The sequence below is a fragment of the Oncorhynchus nerka genome, linkage group LG2 (genome assembly GCF_034236695.1).
Source record: "Oncorhynchus nerka isolate Pitt River linkage group LG2, Oner_Uvic_2.0, whole genome shotgun sequence".
Taxonomy (NCBI): domain Eukaryota; kingdom Metazoa; phylum Chordata; class Actinopteri; order Salmoniformes; family Salmonidae; genus Oncorhynchus; species Oncorhynchus nerka.
In genome coordinates, this window is record NC_088397.1 from 82,877,669 (window position 1) to 82,898,937 (window position 21,269).

At 45.5% G+C, this 21,269-nt stretch overlaps 1 protein-coding gene across 2 annotated transcripts; it reads left to right on the forward strand.

Annotated features, from left to right (window-relative positions):
- The first annotated feature begins 5,008 nt into the window (after positions 1-5,008).
- LOC115143550 (keratin, type I cytoskeletal 18-like) lies at positions 5,009-20,813 on the forward strand. Of its 2 annotated transcripts, none has more exons than XR_003865653.2 (7): positions 5,009-5,585; positions 7,152-7,234; positions 13,485-13,641; positions 18,439-18,603; positions 19,067-19,192; positions 19,561-19,847; positions 20,648-20,813. XR_003865653.2 is itself a non-coding variant. In XM_029684054.2 (7 exons), the coding sequence occupies exons 1-7, from the start codon at positions 5,103-5,105 to the stop codon at positions 20,679-20,681; spliced, it is 1,269 nt and encodes a 422-aa protein (XP_029539914.1). In that variant the 5' UTR covers positions 5,009-5,102; the 3' UTR covers positions 20,682-20,813. The 2 variants fall into 2 exon arrangements, 1 of the variants encoding a protein (XP_029539914.1); XM_029684054.2 differs by having other exon boundaries at positions 19,561-19,781.
- The last annotated feature ends 456 nt before the right edge of the window (positions 20,814-21,269 follow it).

The window sequence follows — 21,269 nt, forward strand, 5'->3', positions numbered from 1 at the left end:
TAATGTCTAAGATACAGTATATCTGTTGTAAGTTTTTTTTAAATGTTTAAGTAAGTAACCTTGTCCAAGCCAGAATGGCCCATATTTCTGTAGCGTGAAGCAGCTTGACATACAAGTACACTCCCTGGACAGGATGCTAGTTTATTGCAGGGCCTGAGGAGCCATAAAATTCCTTGTGAACATAATTTGAGGCTAGGAAGTTGCTTGTTTATTGTGAGACTAAAAGTGGCAAGAGTCTGAGTAAAATGTTACATAGCGGGTTCTTATTCATATATTATGTAATTAATTAATTACTGTATATGTTATTTCTGACACTCACAGTCCTATTCTAGTGTGTTTTCTTAAGAACAATGGATATTGATGGGCTTTTTGTGTACTGGATTAAAAATTCAATGGCTCTGTCTGTGTGACTTAATTACCTTTCGGGTGACACAATCAACACTCCTGCTCAATGAGATCAATGAGATACAAGCTCGACTAAAAGATACCATTCAAGGTGTCACAGCTATCTTGAGATATCTACTCAAATGTATCAAAGGTATCAACTTGAAGATATTAACTGAAGAATTTTGTGAAAATAGTGCCCAGTGTTCTATCTCTCAAAGGTGACTGAAGAGCAACCCCTTCCCTCCCCCAATCCTATCCCTGAAGACTGAGAGACATATACACTGTGGTATCAGCATACCAAAGTCTTTGTGCATACCTAATTTGATTAACCTTTACATATTCTAGGTGTGTTTGAAGTTTGGGTGTTTCCTGTTTAATATGGGCTATGGGGTCTTTCAATACATGGTTATACTACACTGAGTATCGAAAACATGAAGGACACCTGCTCTTTCCATGACATAGATTGACCAGGTGAATTCAGGTGAAGTCTATGATCCCGTATTGATGTCACTTGTTAAATCCACTTCAATCAGTATAGATGAAGGGGGGGAGACTGGTTAAAACTTTTTATGGCTGCAATCCCGATATCGGGATAAGTGTCATCAACAACCGTTGAATAGCATAGCGCTACATACAATAAATATTACTATAAATATTTATATTCATGAAATCACAAGTGCAATATAGGAAAACACAGCTTAGCCTTTTGTTAATCCACCTGTCGTGTCAGATTTTGAAATTATGCTTTACAGCGAAAGCAATCCAAGCATTTGTGTAAGTTTATCGATCGCACGATAAAACATTAAGTACACTTAGCATCAGGTAGCTCGGTCACGAAAATCAGAAAAGCAATCAAATTAATCGTTTACCGTTGATGATCTTCGGATGTTTTCACTCCCGAGACTCCCAGTTACACAACAAATGTTCCTTTTCTTCCATAAAGATTATTTTTAGATCCAAAATACCTCTGTTTGTTTGTCGCGTTATGTTCAGAAATCCACAGGAAAGAGCGGTCACGACAACGCAGACGAAAATTCCAAATAGTTTCCATAATGTCCACAGAAACATGTCAAACGTTTTTTTATAATCAATCCTCAGGTTGTTTTTAAAATATATAATCAATAATATATCAACCGCAAATGTCTTTCACAGTAGGAGAGGGAAAAGCAATACCCATCCAAATTCTGTTGCGTGAGCAAAACTCACCTGACGCGATGTTATCGTTCTGGCTCATTTTTCAAAATAAAAGCCTGAAACTATGTCTGAAGACTGTTGACACCTTGAGGAAGCGATAGGAAAGGAATCTGGTTCATATCCCCTTAAATCCAGCAAAGGGAGGCTATGGAACATGGAGTTTTCAAAATAGAAGCCACTTCCTGTTTTGATTTTCTTCTGGGTTTCGCCTGCAATATCAGTTCTGTTATACTCACAGACAGTATTTTGACCGTTTTGGAAACTTTAGAGTGTTTTCTATCCAATACTAATAATAATATGCATATATTAGCAACTGAGACTGAGGAGCTGGCCGTTTACAATGGGCACCTTTTCATCCAAGCTACTCAATACTGCCCCTGCAGCCATAAAAAGTTAAAGAAGGATTTTTAAGCCTTGAGACAATTGAGACATGAATTGTGTATGTGTGCCATTCAGAGGGTGAATGGGCAAGACAATATAAGTAAGTTCCTTTTAACAGGGTATGGTAGTAGGTGCCAGGCATACTGGTTTGTTTCAAGAACTGCAAAGCTGCTGGGTATTTCATGCTCAACAGTTTCTGTGTGTATCAAGAATGGTCCACCACCCAAAGGACATCCAGCCAACTTGATACACCTGTGGGAAGCATTGGAGTCAACATGGGCCAGCATCCCTGTGGAACACTTTCGACACCTTGTATGGTCCAATGAATTGAGGCTGTACTGAGGGCAAAAATGGGGGGGTGCAACTTAATATTAGCAAGTTGTTCCTAATGTTTGGTATACTCAGTGTAAATGATAATGGGATAACTATTGTTATCACTGGTTTTCTCACAAATTCATCATAGGTCGGTCCAAAGAGGATTGGTGTGGTAAAGTTAGCCATTCCAAACAAGAGGTGCAGGGAAATAGTTTGTGAAAGTAGGTCAAAGTTAGCTAACATATTCAATTAGTTTTGTTTAGCCCTGCTGAGAAGTATGCCCATATCCAGCTATTTTGGGGTTTGGCTGACCACGTATGTATAAACTATGCAGCAACCATTACAAATATGCTTTTATGGGCAAAACCAGAGGAATGCCAATACATTCTCAGATTAAAAACTCTTAAATTATTTTCTTCTTCATTCACTCCAGTCTTTCATTATTTTCTTAATTATATGTTTTTGTTTCTTTTTTCCAATTAATACATTTTCCCTATTTTTTACAATGTCATGAAGTTGTAGGCTGGACTGTCACAGTAGTAGGAAGTACATTTTAAATATACAGTACCAGTCAAAGGTTTGGACACACCCATTCATTCCAGGGTTCTTCATTGTTTTTACTATTTTCTACATTGTTAAATAATAGTGAAGACATCAAAACTATGAAATAACACATATGGAATCATGTTGTAACCAAAAAAGTGTAAACCAAATTAAAATATATTTTATATTTGAGATTCTTCAAAGTAGCCACCCTTTGCCTTGATGGCAGCTTTGCACACTCTTGGCATTCTCTCAACCAGCTTCATGAGGTAGTCACCTGGAAGGCAGTTCAGTTAACAGGTGTGTCTTGTTAAAAGTTCATTTGTGGAATTTCTTTCCTTTTTAATGCGTTTGAGCTAATCAGTTCAAGAACAGTTGCAAAAACCATCAAGCGCTATGATGAAACTGGCTCTCATGAGGACCCATAGTTACCTTTGTTGCAGAGGATAAGTTCATCAGAGTTACCAGCCTCTGAAATCAGCAATGAACTGCACCTCAGATTTCACCTCACAGAGTTCAAGTAACAGACACATCTCAAAACCAACTGTTCAGAGGAGACTGCATGAATCTAGGGCCTTCATGGTTGAATTGCTGCAAGGAAACCACTACTAAAGGACACCAAGAACAAGAAGAGACTTGCTTGGGCCAAGAAACAGGAGCAATGGACATTAGACCGGTGGAAATCTGCCCTTTGGTCTGATGAGTCCAAATTTGAGATTTTTGGATCCAACCACCATGTCTTTGTGTGACGCAAAGTAGTTGAACGGATTATCTCCACATGCGTTGTTCCCACCGTGAAGCATGGAGGAGGTGTGATGGTGTGGGTGTGCTTTGCTTGTGACACTGTCAATGATTTATTTAGAATTCAAGGCACACATAACCAGCATGGCTACCACAGCATTCTGCAGTGATACGCCATCCCACCTAGTGTGCACTTAGTGCGACTTTTTTCAACAGGACAATGACCCAAACACACTTTCAGGCTGTGTAAAGGCTATTTGACCAAGAAGGAGAGTGATGGAGTGCTGCATCAGATGACCTGGCCTCCACAATCCCCCGAACTCAACCCAATTGAGATGGTTTTGGGATGAGTTAGACCACAGAGTGAAGGACTGCACCTCAGATTTCACCTCACAGAGTTCAAGTAACAGACACATCTCAAAATCAACTGTTCAGAGGAGACTGCATGAATCTAGGGCCTTCATGGTTGAATTGCTGCAAGGAAACCACTACTAAAGGACACCAAGAACAAGAAGAGACTTGCTTGGGCCAAGAAACAGGAGCAATGGACATTAGACCGGTGGAAATCTGCCCTTTGGTCTGATGAGTCCAAATTTGAGATTTTTGGATCCAACCACCATGTCTTTGTGTGACGCAGAGTAGTTGAACGGATTATCTCCACATGCGTTGTTCCCACCGTGAAGCATGGAGGAGGTGTGATGGTGTGGGTGTGCTTTGCTTGTGACACTGTCAATGATTTATTTAGAATTCAAGGCACACATAACCAGCATGGCTACCACAGCATTCTGCAGTGATACGCCATCCCACCTAGTGTGCACTTAGTGCGACTTTTTTCAACAGGACAATGACCCAAACACACTTTCAGGCTGTGTAAAGGCTATTTGACCAAGAAGGAGAGTGATGGAGTGCTGCATCAGATGACCTGGCCTCCACAATCCCCCGAACTCAACCCAATTGAGATGGTTTTGGGATGAGTTAGACCACAGAGTGAAGGAAAAGTAGCCAACAAGTGCTCAGCATATGTGGGAACTCCTTCAAGACTGTTGGACAAGCATTCCAGGTGACTACCTTATGAACTTAGTTGAGAGAATACAAAGCTGTCATCAAGGATAGGGGTGGCTACTTTGAAGAACCTAAAATAAAAAAATGTCAATACATTTGGTTACTACATGATTCCATATGTGTTATTTCATAGTTGCGATGAATTCACTATTATTCTACAATGTAGAAAACAGATTTTTTTTTAAACAACAACAAAAAACTTAAATGTGTAGGTGTGTCCAAACTTTTAACTGGTACTGTATGCTTCTCATTAGATGCATGCAAAAAAACAGGGGAAATAAGGAACCGGGCGAATGAAAGCATGAGAGAAGGGGGAGGAGAGTAGGAAAGAGAGGATGGGGGTGTGGATGTAGGCAGGGTCTAGGGGGAGTTTTAGTTCTCCGGTTCATTCTACCCGAGTCACTCTCTCTGTATCTCAGCTCAGTCTCCTCTCGCTCTCTCTCTCTTCTCAATTCCTTTTAACTCCTCCATCAGCAGTCATGAGTTACAGACCGTCCAGCAGCCACACCTCTTTCCAACGCTCCGCGCCCGTGTCCTCCTACCGGGCCGCCAGCACCTATGGCGGGGCCGGAGGCCAGGGCACCCGCATTTCCTCCACAGCCTACGGGGGCCTCCGCAGTGGTGCCCCGGCCAGCTCCTCCTCCTACTCCACATCCTCCTTTAAGGTGAGCGGCGGTGGTATGGGCATGGGTGGTGGCATGGGCGCCGCTATGGGTTTGGGCATGGGTGGTCTGATCAAGACGACGGCGGCAGGTGGTGGCGGTGGTCACGTCATGGGAAACGAGAAGGGGGCCATGCAGAACCTGAACGACCGTCTGGCCAACTACCTGGAGACGGTGAGGAACCTGGAACAGGCCAACGGACAGCTGGAGATGAAGATCCGAGAGGCCCTGGAGAAGGGAGGACCAGACGCCCGCGACTACAGCAAGTACAGCCCTATACTGGACGACCTGCGCAAGAAGGTAGGGGTGTGAATGAGAAAGAGAGAGAGCAATATGGGGTGTCTTGATGAGTAGTATCACATTCAAACAAATAATAATACAGTATCATTACAAGAGTGATAGAGACAAAGAGAGAGTGACAGAGAGAGAGGGGGTTGGAGAGAGGGTTGTTGATAATGTGTGTAGAAAAAGGCTTAAGGTGAGGAATTTGTTTTGTCTTTTGTTGCTTTAGATACGTGTGTTCATAGATAATCCTTACTTGATTAACCTATAAATCAAAATATCCATGTAATGTCACCACTGTTGCAACTTTTCTGTGAACTAAAACCCATATGGTATGAGAGATGTCCCTCCAATAATTAATTTAAGCATAGTGAAAATTATTTATTCACCCATTTAAACTTTGCTTCTCTTTCTGTCTTCACTTCAACATTTCTGTGATGAACCCTGCTTTGTAACAACTGCCTTATAAAATGTCCTAACAACTGAATAGAGGGTGGGGCCGGATGGGGCAGATATCCCCTTTCCTTCCCCCTCCTTCCCTAGTTCCCTCACTCCTCAAACTGGTCAAATAGTTCCTCAAATGAATCCTTTGGTGGAAGCAGTGAATCATCATCAAAAAACTGACCAAAACCCATAAACAATGTTCCAAGATTGTTTCCAACTTGCCAGGTCACTCTCCTTGGTTACTCTGGGGCGTAGTGTGGTGTGGGAGGGACCAGCAATGTGAACCAGATGTGGTGTGACAACACACAAAAGAATCCCCTGTGAGATTTGAAACACATGGTGGGTGTGCTGGTTGTATAACCATTATAGCTCCACACAGCACAGTCAAAGTCTCTGTAAACTACTCACAGCACAGTCAAAGATCTCTAAGAATTCCAACAAGATCTCTTGAATTCCTGGCAAAAACAGACTTTTGTCCAAAAGAATTCAGAGGCCCTCTATAGTTTATGATGGCACTCTTATGATGAATGTTAGCCTTGTTCCACTTGCCGGACACATAAAGGGACAAGAGGTTCCTTTTTTTGTGTGATTCACACCAGAATGCCATGGTAGAAACACACAGAACTTTTTTTTGGGGGGGGGGGCTCTCTTTATGGTTTTGTGGGGGACAGGAAGCCCCGCCTTTGTCTTTTAACAATGAAAATTGAGAACAGATTCAGCCCTAGAGAGAGAACTCATTTTCCTGTTCTTCCGTTTGTGGTTCCTCTTTTTTCTTAGAGACATGTGACGGTAACCATAGATTCATTTGTGATTCACTCAACCTGCAGTTTCAATATCACTCCCCTGAGAGTCTTAGATTTAAAATGGTGGTGATGAGCAGCAGATCCCGTGATCTGTTTTAGTTCTTCTTTTTTATTGCCAGCTCATCTGTGTATGACACACACAATTATAGTTAGAATTAAGAAGTAAGTGGGGTGAAACATACAGGCCTACAGCTTTCCTCTATAACTGACATGGATTCAAAAGTTATGTTAAGTAAAAGCATCATAATGCTCACATCATCTGCAAAATTGTCCTCCAAAAGATTTAGTCTGTTATTGTCATGTATTCATTAGCATTAACAATCTTTTTCTCCAATAGGTCTTTGATGCGACAGCGGACAATGCTAGCCTTGTGCTCCAAATCGATAATGCCCGCTTAGCTGCAGATGACTTCAAAGTAAAGTGAGTTTCCCACTGTAAATTACATCTTTCTGCACACTGGTTGAGGGTTCATTTGCGATTTTGTAGATCGTCGCTCTGTCAAAAAAAATCAACTGATCTGTTTAATTTCATACTGTACTTGTGCTTCTCACAAATTCAATTGGTTTAAACTCACTATACACAATTAGGTCGTGTATCCGCCATTCAGTTCAAGGAAGAACTCTCAAGAGTTTGAGATATCCCAGAGCCATATGTACCGGTATGCAGTCTTATCTAATCTCTCGTAATGAATCTGTCATATTGGCATCTTCATGTCAATGTCTGATGTGCTTATAAATCTTCCCTCCCAAAATTCTACTTTTATATTTTACCCCTTTTTCTCCCCAATTTCGTGGTATCCAATTGGTAGTTACAGTCTTGTCTCAGCACTGCAACTCCCGTACAGACTCTGGAGAGGCGAAGGTCGAGAGCTACGAATCCTCCGAAACACAACCAAACGAAGCCGCACTGCTTCTTGACCCAATGCCCACTAAACGCGGAAGCCAGCCATAACAATGTGTTGGAGGAAACACCATACACCTGGCAACTGTGTCAGCGTGCACTGCGCCCATCCCACCACAGGAGTCACTAGTGCGCAATGGGACAAGGACATCCCTACAAGCCAAACCTTCCCCTAAACCGGACGACGCTGGGCTTATTGTGCGCCACCCCATTGGTCTCCCGGTCGCGGCCGGCTACAACAGAGCCTGGACTCGAATCCAGAATCTCTAGTGGCACAGCTAGCACTGCGATGCAGTGCCTTAGACCACTGCACCACTCAAGAGGCCTCCCTCCCCAAATTCTAATGATAATAAAAAGGAGGGAGAGAATCAAAATTGACTTCAGATTAGTGTCTGAGTCAACACATTTTGGTTGAGCAACTGACTAGATATCCATTTTCCCTTTCATAGTGAACTGAAACACGGCAGCCATTTTGTGCCTTCACCCCATCATTTCGAGACCTTGGTTCAAGGTTCAATCTGGCATTTTTGTCAAAAATGAGATAGTTACATAAATGATCTTAAGAAACAGTGGAAGAAGGCCTCAGAAGTGGAAAAGGAGGGCATAGAGGCACTTCAGGCTGACATCAAAACCCGGTTGGCATCCCTCCGTAGAGCAGAGAACCTACGGAAACGCAGAAGGAAGAAAGAACAAACTAGAACTCGATTCTATAAAGATCCCTTCAAGTTCCTTAAAAGTCTCTTCACGAAGGAAAAAAGTGGAGCTCAAAAACAACAAAGAAAGACCTAGAGGAGCACCTGAGAACAACAAACTTTGACTCAAAGTGACATGAACATCTGGCCATCCCATCAGATATCCCACCCATTGAACCCCCGGAACATCATATTGAGACCAGCTCTCCGACATGGAAAGAGGTGGAAAACACAGTTCGACGGGCAAGAACAGCATCAGCACCGGGGCCAAATGGAGTCCCGTACAAAGTGTATAAGAACGCACCAGACGTCCTGAGGTTCCTCTGGAGACTTATGAGAACAGCTTGGCTGAAGAAGATAATACCCAAAGTGTGGCGTTGGGCAGGCGGGGTCCTGATCCCTAAGGAGAAGGATGCAGTGAACATCAGCCAATTCCGCCAATCTCCTTACTGAATGTCGAGTGTAAAATCTTCTTTAGGGTCATTGCCCAGAGGATGGCCGAGTACCTGCAAAGGAATGCGTACGTCGATACATCTGTACAGAAGGCAGGAATATCAATATCTCTGGCTGCTTGGAACATTCCAGCATGATCTGGCACCAGATCCAAATGGCCAAGGTGGAGAAAAGGGACCTCCATGTAGTCTTCCTCGACCTCGCCAATGCATTTGGCTCTGTGCCCCATGAACTCCTGTGGTCTGCCTTCAGATTTTTCCACATACCGGACACCATCACAACCCTGGTGAAGTCGTACTTCCAGGATCTGCAGTTCTGCTTCACCACCTCAGAGTTCACCACCTCATGGCAGTGCCTGAATGTAGGTATAATGGAAGGATGTACCATTTCTCTGTTGGCATTCATAATGGCAATGGAGGTTATCATCAGATGCTCAAAATGGGTTGCTGGTGGACAGCGAGTCGACTCTGGTTTCCGCCTCACTCCACTCAGAGCCTACATGGACGACATTACAACATTGACCACCACTGTCCCATGCACCAGGAGACTGCTCAGAAAACTCGAGGAGAACATCAGCTGGGCCCGTATGAAGATTAAACCATCCAAGTCACGCAGCATCTCGATTGTGAAGGGAGTACTCTCTGACCTGAAATTCTTCATCGGAGATGACCAAATCCCAACAGTGTCTGAGCAGCCGGTAAAAAGCCTTGGAAGGTGGTATAATGCAAGCCTGAAGGACAAAGACCAGGTGCAACAGCTGCGCAAAGACATCAGTAGTAGCCTACAGTCCATCGACAACACCCAGCTACCTGGAAAGTTAAAGGCCTGGTGTCTGCAGTTTGGTCTCCTACCCCGGGTGTTGTGGCCCTTAGCAGTGTATGAGGTTCCAATCTCAACAGTGGAGAAGATGGAAAGAGGAGTCACAGGCTACTTAAAGAAGTGGCTCGGAGTTCCACGATGCCGTAACACCATAGGCCTCTATGGAGATGGTGTCCTCAAGCTGCCCCTCACCAGTCTAACGGAGGAATTCAAGTGTTCAAAAACCAGGCTCCAGATGACACTGAATGAATCTCGAGACCCAGTGGTGAGCAACAGCGCGCCGACCTTGGCAACTGGGCGCAAATGAAGGCCAGGAAAAGCAGTCCAGGAGGCAACAGCAGCCCTCAGACATGCTGACATTGTGGGTCATGTTCAGCAAGGGAGAGGAGGCCTTGGGCTAACTAGCCGTGCTGCTTGGAGTAAGGCCACTGGACCAGAGCGGCGGAAGATGGTAGTGCAGGAAGTATGCCATCAGGAGGAGGCTGCAAGGTGGGCCAAGGCAGTCTCTCTTTCCAAACAGGGACAGTGGACTCGATGGGGCAGTGTGGAGAAGAGGAAGATCAGCTGGAAGGATCTGTGGGCCATGGAAGGTGGGCCAAGGCAGTCTCTCTTTCCAAACAGGGACAGTGGACTCGATGGGACAGTGTGGAGAAGAGGAAGATCAGCTGGAAGGATCTGTGGGCCATGGAAGCGAGGCGGTTGAGCTTTTCCATCAGAGCAACATATGACGTACTTCCAACACCAGTTAATCTTCACCAATAATATGGTGAAGATCCGGACTGTGCCCTCTGTTCCATGCCAGCCAACCTCAGGCACATTCTCACAGGGTGTAAAACAAGCCTCACCCAAGGACGCTACACTTGGCGTCACAACTAAGTCCTTAAAAACCTTGCGTCCGCCCTGGAGGACAAGCGAGCTGCCACCAACTCCCTACCACCCCCAGCAGCATCACACCCCTTACGGACAAACTTTGTCCCTGAAGGGGCTAAACCACCGAAGAGCGGCTCTACACCATTAGAGCGAGACCAGCTGCGCTTGGCCCGCGACTGGAAAATGTTAGCTGACATTGGCCGGCAACTTGTGTTTCCTCCGGAGATCGCAACCACCACCCTAAGACCTGACATGGTGCTCTGGTCCCGTTCGCTCAAGAAGGTCTTCATCATTGACCTCACAGTACCCTGAGAGGACTTAGTAGATGAGGCTTATGAGCGAAAACATCTGCACTATACCGATCTAGCTGCCGAAGCACGGCATCATGGCTGGAACACAGAAGTCCGACCAGTGGAGGTGGGCTGCAGAGGTTTTGTGGCAACATCTACAACCAGACTGCTTAGAGACCTGGGAATTAAGGGCCAGAGCCAGCGTTCGGCAATCAAAGCTGTATCGGAGGCGGCAGAAGGCAGCAGTCAGTGGTTCTGGATGAAGAGGAAAGACCCCAGCTGGGCCCCGAAGTGAGAGGGCCAGGAGGTATGCGGTCAACAATGCTTGACTCAGGGAGGAGGACGCCCCTGCCATGCATTGTCCCATGGGATGTTGGCTATCAACAACAAGGCAACTCCTATGACTAATTGGGAATGGGACGCAAGCGTAGGATTGATCACCCTGTAGCTGGTCGCCTTTGGGGAGGGTGTATAGTGTGAAAGACCGAAACACCCTAGGAACCAAAGGTACACTACTGACGATGCGCTCCCCAAATTTCACCAGGCTCACTGTTCATTAACTCTTGGAAGTGCTTGCACAAAGGATAGTAACATCTCATCCTGTGTTCTTGGAATCTGATGTGTTCTGACTGTCTTGCAACGGCGAAATTGTAGTTTCGATATTGGGGGGACGGACGAACAGTAGACGACTTCTTCGGTATGACACTCCAAGCTTGGCACACCTGCATTTGAGGTGTTTCTCCCATTCTTCTCTGCAGATCCTCTCAAGCTCTGTCAGGTTGGATGGGGAGCGTTGCTGCACAGCTATTTTCAGGTCTCTCCAGAGATGTTCGATCGGGTTCAAGTCTGGGATCTGGCTGGGCCACTCAAGGACATTCAGAGACCTGTCCCAAAGCCACACAATGGCTTCCGTCTGGCCACTCTACCATAAAGGCCTGATTGGTGGAGTGCAGCAGAGATGGTTGTTCTTCTGGAAGGTTCTCCCATCTCCACAGATGAACTCTGGAGCTCTGTCAGAGTGACCATCAGGTTGTTGGTCACCTTCCTGACCAAGGCCCTTCTCCACTGATTGCTCAGTTTGGCTGTGTGGCCGGCTCTAGGAAGAGTCTTGGTGGTTCCAACCTTCTATTTAAGAATTATGGAGGCCACTGTGTTTATGGGGACCTTCAATGCTGCAGAAATGTTTAGTATCCTTCCCCAGATCTGTGCCTCAACACAATCCTGTCTCGGAGCTCTACGGACAATTCCATCGACCTCATGGCTTGGTTTTTGCCCTCACATGCACTGTCAGCTGTGGGACCTTATATAGACAGGTGTGTGCCTTTCCAAATCATGTCCAATCTATTGAATTTCCGCGGATGTAGAAATCAAGGCCGGTCTGGACTGTACCAAAGCAAAACGTTCAAAAAGAGTCAGCGTCGTTCCATGCATACTGAGGTGCCTGTAGTGTTGCCTGAAATTAAATTGTATGAATGCCCTTCTATGTGGTAAGCCTACCATTTGTAAAACACCAAAAAAAGACTACGACTGACCGTGCTTACTGGGGTGTAGCCTACCATGTCGGCCAGCAATGGAATTGTATGAATGCCCATTCATGTGGTAGGCCCACCATTTGTAAAACAGGCCGTTGCATTGGCTTTATTAGTCCTGTTTCCTGTGACTAATTCATTTGGCTATTTAAGCTCTGAATATCAGCTACCCAACTTTATCAGGAGTTATCGTAAGCCTGTTTGTAATGTGTTTACACAGTTGGAAATGCAGAACTATTTAATTTTTCGCTATCATCAGCTTATCACAAATGTATGGATACAAACTTGAAACCACTGATCATGACAATGAGGTGAAACACCAGGACATAAGTTGTGATTGTCAATTCCATATTGTCCATTTTACTTTTACCTATCCTGTTTTTAGGATGTGTTGTTTGTTAACATGACAGCACATTTTTATTTGATTGGGTGCAGTTTAGGTTAGGTTACTTGATCGGAGAAACCTGCATGATGTAAAAAGTGTCAGTCTCATTACATCGTCATACATTTTATCTCCAGCCGGTAAGATTTACAGTAAGATTTGAATGGAGAAAGCTGATCCGAGCGCAGTGCTCCCTTTCTTTCGATCCTACCAGTATCGACACATGCTCCAACGACTCACTTAGCAGCCATTGTCTCTGTGTGGTGTTTTGGGAAACGCATGTTACATCTTTGGCCATTGTAAGAAAGGTGCATCATTAAAACACACGTAAGTCTAAGTTCCATCGCTATTGGGATCCGGGCCCTGTTCTCCCATCCCAGTGGCAATTTCACCCATGCTATCTTTGTATTATTCTATCATTTATGTATTCAAATAGTTACACTTTTTTTAAAACTGAACATGTCAAATTCAGAAGTGTCAGTTAGAAAATAAAAAATGAAGGTAAAAAATTATTTAGAAATGTCTAAGGATTTTTATACTCTGCACTTTAGGTACCTTTAAGGTGAGGGTTATGAAAGAAGACTTCACTACAAAACAGTTCAGAGATCTGGGATGTGAAAACTTTGTTGCTTAATATCTCAGAACAATGCTTTTCTCAGATAAAGTCCCAAAGTCACAATTTCCAACTATTTCATGTCAACAAGGAGTGTAGTGACAGTCTCCCTATGCCCACAGGTTTGAATCTGAGAATGGCATTCGCCAGTCAGTGGAGGCAGACATTGCCGGGCTGAAGAAGGTCATCGATGACACCAACATGGGCAGGATGAACGCGGAGAGTGAGATTGAGGCCGTGAAGGAGGAGCTCATCTTCCTCAGGAAGAACCATGACAATGTGAGCTATAGTATTAATATTGAATATCCACATCAAATTATAATTTTTAAATTAATATTTGTATTGTATTTCAATAGGTTGAAGACTAATATTACTATTGGAAGCGTCTCATTGGGGGGATTCTCAAGACTTAACATGCTCAATTTGAGCTACTGCAGGTAGCGACATTGCAGGCTAGCTCAGTGCTGCCCCCTCTCATTGATTATCTCAAATTGAAGGCATACTGAGGTACTGCAGGCTGCCGGTAGCAATTTGAATATCCTTATAACTTCTTCTGTGTGCGATTTTAAAATAGTTGGTTCAAGGACATACATTTGGTGTGATAGAAGCAAATATTGGTACCATAACCATCTTTCCCCCGATCCTTCCGGGTTGGAGCGAGCGGTCGCATTCGCACTTCGGCTCGCAGGTAGTATAACTTTTCATTACATTTCATTACATTTCACTATAGCACAACGGTTTGATTTGTCTAATCTTAGCAATTTCTCCTTAGCTAGCTACATAGCCGTCTTTGTATCAAAGATAATTGCGTAATCATCGTATTTCGTCGTCCTAACGTAGTCTACACTGCTATCTGCCCAGCAGCTAGCCAGCTAGCTAACGTCCACCGTCTACCAGTTGTCTTTGCTGTCTTTGCTGTCTTCGTATCCAAGATAATTGTGTAGTTTAGAGTGTGTAGTCTTAGAGTGATTATCTTAATTTACCGAGGTTAGCTAGCCAGCTATTTGTCGTCCTTAACGTAGGAGACACTGCTAGCTAGCCAACAGCTAGCCAACGTCTGCCGAATAGAACTTCCTCACTCAACAACCCGGTCGCATTCCGCTTCGCTCCACAGGTAGTATCACATTTTCATTTAATTTCATTTCATTACAGTACAACGGTTTGATTTGTTTGATCGTAGCTAGCTACATAGCTAGCTACATAGCCGTCTTTGTATCAAAGAGAATTGTGTAGTCTAGAGCGATTTTCTAGGTTAGCTAGCCAGCTATTGTCGTTCTTTTAACGCAACGTAACGTAATCAACACTGCTAGCTAGCCAGCTAGCCCCCGAATAGCAGCACTGTGGAAACTTTCACACTCAACGGAACGACTTGATTAGTGTAGTGTCAACAACGCAGCCACTGCCAGCTAGCCTACAAAGTCAACAACGCAGCCACTGCCAGCTAGCCTACTTCAGCAGTACTGTATCATTTTAATCATTTTAGTCAATAAGATTCTTGCTACGTAAGCTTAACTTTCTGAACATTCGAGACGTGTAGTCCACTTGTCATTCCAATCTCCTTTGCATTAGCGTAGCCTCTTCTGTAGCCTGTCAACTATGTGTCTGTCTATCCCTGTTCTCTCCTCTCTGCACAGACCATACAAACGCTCCACACCGCGTGGCCGCGGCCACCCTAATCTGGTGGTCCCAGCGCGCACGACCCACGTGGAGTTCCAGGTCTCCGGTAGCCTCTGGAACTGCCGATCTGCGGCCAACAAGGCAGAGTTAATCTCAGCCTATGCCTCCCTCCAGTCCCTCGACTTCTTGGCACTGACGGAAACATGGATCACCACAGATAACACTGCTACTCCCACTGCTCTCTCTTCGTCCGCCCACGTGTTCTCGCACACCCCGAGAGCTTCTGGTCAGCGGGGTGGTGGCACCGGGATCCTCATCTCTCCCAAGTGGTCATTCTCTCTTTCTCCCCTTACCCATCTGTCTGTCGCCTCCTTTGAATTCCATGCTGTCACAGTTACCAGCCCTTTCAAGCTTAACATCCTTATCATTTATCGCCCTCCAGGTTCCCTCGGAGAGTTCATCAATGAGCTTGATGCCTTGATAAGCTCCTTTCCTGAGGACGGCTCACCTCTCACAGTGCTGGGCGACTTTAACCTCCCCACGTCTACCTTTGACTCATTCCTCTCTGCCTCCTTCTTTCCACTCCTCTCCTCTTTTGACCTCACCCTCTCACCTTCCCCCTACTCACAAGGCAGGCAATACGCTCGACCTCATCTTTACTAGATGCTGTTCTTCCACTAACCTCATTGCAACTCCCCTCCAAGTCTCCGACCACTACCTTGTATCCTTTTCCCTCTCGCTCTCATCCAACACTTCCCACACTGCCCCTACTCGGATGGTATCGCGCCGTCCCAACCTTCGCTCTCTCTCCCCCGCTACTCTCTCCTCTTCCATCCTATCATCTCTTCCCTCTGCTCAAACCTTCTCCAACCTATCTCCTGATTCTGCCTCCTCAACCCTCCTCTCCTCCCTTTCTGCATCCTTTGACTCTCTATGTCCCCTATCCTCCAGGCCGGCTCGGTCCTCCCCTCCCGCTCCGTGGCTCGACGACTCATTGCGAGCTCACAGAACAAGGCTCCGGGCAGCCGAGCGGAAATGGAGGAAAACTCGCCTCCCTGCGGACCTGGCATCCTTTCACTCCCTCCTCTCTACATTTTCCTCTTCTGTCTCTGCTGCTAAAGCCACTTTCTTCCACTCTAAATTCCAAGCATTTGCCTCTAACCCTAGGAAGCTCTTTGCCACCTTCTCCTCCCTCCTGAATCCTCCTCCCCTCCCCCCTCCTCCCTCTCTGCAGATGACTTCGTCAACCATTTTGAAAAGAAGGTCGACGACATCCGATCCTCGTTTGCTAAGTCAAACGACACCGCTGGTTCTGCTCACACTGCCCTACCCTGTGCTCTAACCTCCTTCTCCCCTCTCTCTCCAGATGAAATCTCGGGTCTTGTGACGGCCGGCCGCCCAACAACCTGCCCGCTTGACCCTATCCCCTCCTCTCTTCTCCAGACCATTTCCGGAGACCTTCTCCCTTACCTCACCTCGCTCATCAACTCATCCCTGACCGCTGGCTACGTCCCTTCCGTCTTCAAGAGAGCGAGAGTTGCACCCCTTCTGAAAAAACCTACACTCGATCCCTCCGATGTCAACAACTACAGACCAGTATCCCTTCTTTCTTTTCTCTCCAAAACTCTTGAACGTGCCGTCCTTGGCCAGCTCTCCCGCTATCTCTCTCAGAATGACCTTCTTGATCCAAATCAGTCAGGTTTCAAGACTAGTCATTCAACTGAGACTGCTCTTCTCTGTATCACGGAGGCGCTCCGCACTGCTAAAGCTAACTCTCTCTCCTCTGCTCTCATCCTTCTAGACCTATCGGCTGCCTTCGATACTGTGAACCATCAGATCCTCCTCTCCACCCTCTCCGAGTTGGGCATCTCCGGCGCGGCCCACGCTTGGATTGCGTCCTACCTGACAGGTCGCTCCTACCAGGTGGCGTGGCGAGAATCTGTCTCCTCACCACGCGCTCTCACCACTGGCGTCCCCCAGGGCTCTGTTCTAGGCCCTCTCCTATTCTCGCTATACACCAAGTCACTTGGCTCTGTCATAACCTCACATGGTCTCTCCTATCATTGCTATGCAGACGACACACAATTCATCTTCTCCTTTCCCCCTTCTGATGACCAGGTGGCAAATCGCATCTCTGCATGTCTGGCAGACATATCAGTGTGGATGACGGATCACCACCTCAAGCTGAACCTCGGCAAGACGGAGCTGCTCTTCCTCCCGGGGAAGGACTGCCCGTTCCATGATCTCGCCATCACGGTTGACAACTTCATTGTGTCCTCCTCCCAGAGCGCTAAGAACCTTGGCGTGATCCTGGACAACACCCTGTCGTTCTCAGCTAACATCAAGGTGGTGGCCCGTTCCTGTAGGTTCATGCTCTACAACATCCGCAGAGTACGACCCTGCCTCACACAGGAAGCGGCGCAGGTCCTAATCCAGGCACTTGTCATCTCCCGTCTGGATTACTGCAACTCGCTGTTGGCTGGGCTCCCTGCCTGTGCCATTAAACCCCTACAACTCATCCAGAACGCCGCAGCCCGTCTGGTGTTCAACCTTCCCAAGTTCTCTCACGTCACCCCGCTCCTCCGCTCCCTCCACTGGCTTCCAGTTGAAGCTCGCATCCGCTACAAGACCATGGTGCTTGCCTACGGAGCTGTGAGGGGAACGGCACCTCAGTACCTCCAGGCTCTGATCAGGCCCTACACCCAAACAAGGGCACTGCGTTCATCCACCTCTGGCCTGCTCGCCTCCCTACCACTGAGGAAGTTCAGTTCCCGCTCAGCCCAGTCAAAACTGTTCGCTGCTCTGGCCCCCCAATGGTGGAACAAACTCCCTCACGACGCCAGGACAGCGGAGTCAATCACCACCTTCCGGAGACACCTGAAACCCCACCTCTTTAAGGAATACCTAGGATAGGATAAAGTAATCCTCCCCCCCTTAAAAGATTTAGATGCACTATTGTAAAGTGGCTGTTCCACTGGATGTCATAAGGTGAACGCACCAATTTGTAAGTCGCTCTGGATAAGAGCGTCTGCTAAATGACTTAAATGTAAATGTAAATGTCTTCTGAAAAAAAATGTTCACACAAATATTGCCAACGAAGATTGCCATTTTCCCATTCACTATAATGGGGGATCCTGCTTTCCGAAAACAACAGCCTGCAGTACCTTGGTCGGCCTTTAACTTCATGGCTTCAATGAGACGTGGTAGTTGTTCTCCCCTGATTGAGATTGAATGTCCATGTCAAACAATTGAATATTTGCATGAAATAGAACATTTCCAGACTAGATTTAAGAATGATATAATCCAGGAAGAATGATGATGATAACGTGATAACAAAATCAGACTAACCTCATCGCTAGCTATGAACTTTTCACAGTTGGTTAATTTTGGAATGCCTTACTATTTCTCATGTCTCTGTCTCTCTCTCTCCCCCCTTCCCTTCTTCCCTCTCTCCAACAGGAAGTGATGGAGATGAGGAACCAGATCACTCAGTCGGGGGTGCAGGTGGACGTGGACGCCCCCAAGGGTCAGGACATGTCACTGGTCATGGACGAGATGAGGGCCAAGTACGAGAAGATGGCTCTGAAGAACGCAGAGGACCTCAAAGTGTGGCACGAAAACCAGGTTTGCCCATCCTATCTTTATAGTGTTCAGAAGGAAAGAAGGATGGATATGTTCTTATCATAACTTCATACATACTAACATTACACACCACATAAAGTACAGGTTTGGCTGGGGTAAGAATAAATAAGAATTTGTTCTTAAATTACTTGCCTATTTAAATAAAGGTTTAATAAAATAAAATAAGTTAATAAAAATAAAGCCTATAATACTCTGTTTTTGATCCGCAATTGGAATTGAAATGGACTACCTCACACCCACAGGCCAATATAAAAATGTGTATTTGCAAAAAAGTGTAGCTTTCCAATAAAAACTTGTTTTGTTGCACAAACCAGTATCATATCTGGGTAGTCTAGTCACACAATAAAAGCCTGAACTACAAAACATGAATTCACCTCTCAAGTTGACTCAGCTTCTCTCCCTTTCTCCCTCCCTCCCATCTCTCTCCCTTTGTGCTGTGGTATAGATCTCAGACGTGCAGGTGCAGGTATCACAGAACACAGAGGCCCTGCAGGGGGCCCAGGTTGAGATGAGTGACCTACATAGACAGCTACAGACCCTCGAGATTGAGCTGGCGTCCCAACAAAGCTTGGTAAGATATTCTTTCAATATGATGATAACATATTTCAGTTAAATTCCTATATTCTCCAGAGCAGAAATGGAACTGATAGTAACCCCAGTATGTCCTCTATGTACAACAGAGGAGGCTGGTGGGAGGCGCTATGGGTGGATGTGCTCATTGTAAGGGCTGGAATGGAATTCATAGAATGGTATCAAACACATCCAACAAATGGAAAACACATTCCGTGTATTCCGTTCCAGTCAATACAATGAGCCTGTCCTCCTATAGCGCCGCTCACCATACCTTAGCCATACCCTCCATATCTCCAAATTCCAACATTCTAATAATCCCAATGTCATTCAACAACATTCCCAAAATTCTCCTGTTATTTCAAACAGAAATCCTCCTTAGAGGACACCTTGCATAACGTGGAGATGCGTTCCAACATGGAGGTGGAGAAGTACAATGCCATCCTCATCCGTCTGGAGGGCGAGCTGACCAACCTGCGGGGCAACATCCAGCATCAGGGCCAGGAGTATGAGGCGCTGCTCAACATGAAGATGAAGCTGGAGGCCGAGATCGCCACCTACAGGAGCCTGCTCGACGGAGGGGACTTCAAGTGAGTGGACGAGAGGATGAGGGAGATTGGTCCAATCCTAAATCAACCCGTAGACCAATTAGATAGGTATAAGCATTATGTTCATAGCTCCACCTTCCACCTTGATAGGCCAGGTGGAAGTTTCATCATATTGGTTATGTTGGTTATTCCACAAGTGCATGTGACATAGGGCCTGAATGTTGATTTAGGATTAGGCCATTGACTGACTATTGGGGTGCATCTTAATAGTCTAAACCTGCTTCCTCTCGCCTAGATTTGTTTCCTTCATGTGCACTGATTTACAGACACATCGATAGGTGGATGTTAGGCAGACTTTTCGTAATCCAGTTTGTTGACATCAGTGAAGGAAAGAAGGCGAGAATGAGAGGAAGCAACTTTACACTATTGAGATGCACCCTTAGCTCTGAGAAGTGTTGAGCTGATTGAGATGAAATAAAATGTTTATTTTTAATCGGTTATCACGCAAGAATAAGAACAAATAGTTGAGGGTCAAATTCTTGATTCAATCACAGCTATGCTTCAAGCTCAACTACCACAATACGCCATGGTGCATGGATCAAATCAAATCTAGGGAGTTGAAACAGGATATAATGAGATGGTGAAGTGGGGGTGACATTTTACCATGAGTCAAATACTTGGAAGTTGTTACAAAGTCAAATGGCAGAAACACGAAATGAAGTACAAGTAGGCCTTGTATGAGCTTGAAGCAGAGCTGCCATATCTGTCATATCATATCTGCCATCTTACTAATGTGAGTGGATGAGGTAGTTTGACGCCATCTACAGTATAAACCAGGTATAGCATGATTGTTTGTCCTGTTAATGAATGAATGTCCTGTTTTTTAATACCTATTTTTTCTATTCCAGGCTCCAAGACGCTATGGATGACCTGAAACCCTAAGGGAATGAGGCGGGACGAAAGTGATGACCAACTGTCAACTTCATGGACAGAGATACCCACAGACACAGAGGAGTCAAACCCATCAACCCATGTCATAAAAATAAAACCTTGATGCAATGGTTTATCATTTAACATGTTGTTTCTCATATTTATACCTAACCACTGCACCGAGCCCATTTTTTAATTTGACCTTTATTTAACTAGGCAAGTCAGTCAAGAACAAATTCTTATTTTCAATGACAGCCTAGAAACACTGGGTTAACTGCCTTGTGCAGGGGATGAACAACAGATTTTTACCTTGTCACGTGCCTATCTCCCAGCTTGGGGATTTGATCTTGCAACCTTTCAGTTACTAGTCCAACACTCTAACCACTAGGCTACCTGCCAACCCATTAAGCTGAGCCTATTGAACTGAGCCTATTGAACCGAGCCCATTGAACCGAGCCCATTGCGATATTTTAGGAAAGCTTAAAATGTATCTTCTTTATGTGATGGATAGAAAACTGTAATTCCCTTTTTAAAATATGATTTATTTTTTATAGTGCGAAGCACGGGCAATCAAAAAGTCCCAAACTCACAAACACCCCT